The following is a 2,385-nucleotide window of genomic DNA, read 5'->3' as shown; positions in this document are numbered from 1 at the left end:
GGCAGCCCAGCAATCTCCCCTCTTCGGTGATTGTTTTGCCCAGCGCCCACCGCCCACACTCCTGTCGCCCTCCCTTCGGGCCTCCCGGATCTTGTGCAGCGTTTTCACCTCTCGGTGTTGTTGACGATCACTCCGCCGCCCTCCGAGTGATTCTTGTTGAGCGCCATAGTCTCTTGGAAAGGGGTCCCAAGACTAGCAACGCAGTGCGCTTGCGCTCCTCTTGGCCCGTCCCTAGTGGCGTCGTTCGCAATAGAGTCAGCCAATCACAGCTCTTAGACGGAGGCTGGCCCAACCACCTGATCCCGAGTGTCACGTGGTCAAAGAGTTTACACTCTCCCCCTTCCGCCTAGTTTCGCCTGCATCACAAACAACTTGAAGACTACAATTCCCAGAAGGCAATGCTCCCCCAACCTCTCTGTATACTAATGAAGGATGCATTCTGGAACTTGTAGTCTTCCAGACCATAGGCCTGGATGATTCACTACCTTGCCTAACTAATCCTCCTGTGTACTTCCCACCTTGTGGAATGAATAGTTGGGCGCATCATAGGGGAAGTTAATAATAATAAAAAAAAAACTACTGGATTCAATTCTGGTTTGATTCACTACCTTGCCTAACTAATCCTCCTGTGTACTCCCCACCTTTTGGAATGAACAGTTGGGCGCATCATAGGGGAAATTAAAAAAAAACAAAAAAACTACTGGATTCGATTCTGGTCGGGGGCACATGGCTGGATTGCAGGCTTGGTCCCCAGTTGGGGGCATGCGGGAGGCAGCTGATCAGTGATTCTCATCATTGTTTCTCTCTCTCTCTCCCTCTCCCTTCCTTTCTGAAATAAATGAAAATACATATTTTTTTAAAAAAAGCACTGGGCACACAGAGTGGGGGCTGTAATCTAAATCTGGTGTGTGGCTCGCAGAAAAGTCACCTTACAAGGGCATCTTCACTCACTCAACCAACATTATGGAGCACTTACTAGGTGACTTTACATCCGACTTGGATAGTCACTGAGCCATTCACATAGATGAGTGCAAGACCCAGTCTCTGCTGCAGGACACGGTGGGTGGTGGCTGGCAGAGAAGAGTCAGGAAAAACTTTCCCTTCATGACATCAAACCCAGATCCTAGCCCGGCCAGCGTGGCTCAGTGGTTGAGCCTTGACCTATGAATCAGGAAGTTACAGCTCCATTCCTGGTCGTGGCACCCGCCCGGGTTGCGGGCTGGATCCCCAGTAGGTGGCGTGCAGGAGCCCATCAACGATCCTCTCTCATCATTGATGTTTCTCTCTCCCTCTCCCTTCCTCTCTGAAATCAATAAAAAAGCCAAAAACAAAGCAAAACAAAAAACCCAGGCCCTAATGGGTGGGCGGTGAGAATGTCCCTGTTCCCCCCACCAAATTCAGTGTCCCGTGGGATGCGCCTCACCACAACTGGCCTCCAGGTGGCACTGCTCCCTCTAGAATGTTCTGGCTTAGTGGTCCAGCCCGTCCCCGCAGCGTCCTGGCTGGAAGACTTTAACCAGATTAAACGAAATTAGGCACAATGTGGGGCCAGCAGCTTACAAAATAGGGCTGATTCGTTTCAGCTTGTGACCTAGCATTGGGTGGCCCTACTGGGCATCTGTAGTTAGTAAACTCCCCACCTCGAGGGGGATTTTTAAGGGGGAATGTGAACATCTCACCCCGCGTGGAGGTGCTGGTGCACCATTCATCTTAAGGGCTCAGAGTTTCATTCCAGGCAAACAGCTGGTTTCCTGACACGTGGTGGCCAGTCGCAGGGTCCACCTACTTAATTTAACTTTTTTCTTTTTTACTCCTCACCAGAGGATATTTTTTTTCCTTTTTTTCACCAGAGGATATTTTTCCATTGAGTTTTAGAGAGAGAGCATGGAGGTGCTGGTGCACCATTCATCTTAAGGGCTCAGAGTTTCATTCCAGGCAAACAGCTGGTTTCCTGACACGTGGTGGCCAGTCGCAGGGTCCACCTACTTAATTTAACTTTTTTCTTTTTTACTCCTCACCAGAGGATATTTTTTTTCCTTTTTTTCACCAGAGGATATTTTTCCATTGAATTTTAGAGAGAGAGTGTGGAAGAGAGAGGGAACGACAGAGAGAAATATTGATGTGAGAGAAACACATTGTTTGGTTGCCTCCTGCACAGCCCTGCGCTGGTCTGTGCTGGTCTGCTCTGGCACCTTCAGTGTTTTGGTTCTAGCCAGAGAATGCCATCTTTGGTGGAAAAGTAAAGTATTCTCACCGCCATGGGGGACCAGGCTTACATAGACAGAAGTCCCTGCCCCTGGTCCCTGATTGGTCCATTCTCATGCAAATGAGGACACCAAATCCCAGGTGTTGTTTTTTTTTTTAAAGATTTTTTTCTTGATATAT

At 49.0% G+C, this 2,385-nt stretch overlaps 1 protein-coding gene across 2 annotated transcripts in view; it reads right to left on the bottom strand.

The window, feature by feature from the left end:
• Nucleotides 1–226, bottom strand: part of WBP2 (WW domain binding protein 2) — a 26,535-nt gene extending 26,309 nt beyond the window's left edge. The window contains exon 1 of one of the 2 annotated variants that reach the window (XM_005884262.2): nt 109–226. In XM_005884262.2, coding sequence (XP_005884324.1) covers nt 109–167 — 59 coding nt within the window. In that variant the 5' untranslated portion in view covers nt 168–226. The remainder of the gene's footprint in view (nt 1–108) is intronic. The other variant, XM_005884261.2, reaches the window with a different exon arrangement.
• Between the last annotated feature and the right edge of the window lie 2,159 nt (nt 227–2,385).

The sequence above is a fragment of the Myotis brandtii genome, unplaced genomic scaffold (genome assembly GCF_000412655.1).
Source record: "Myotis brandtii unplaced genomic scaffold, ASM41265v1 scaffold825, whole genome shotgun sequence".
Taxonomy (NCBI): domain Eukaryota; kingdom Metazoa; phylum Chordata; class Mammalia; order Chiroptera; family Vespertilionidae; genus Myotis; species Myotis brandtii.
Note: the sequence above shows the minus strand (reverse complement) of the source record. Positions and strands in the feature narration are given on the sequence as shown.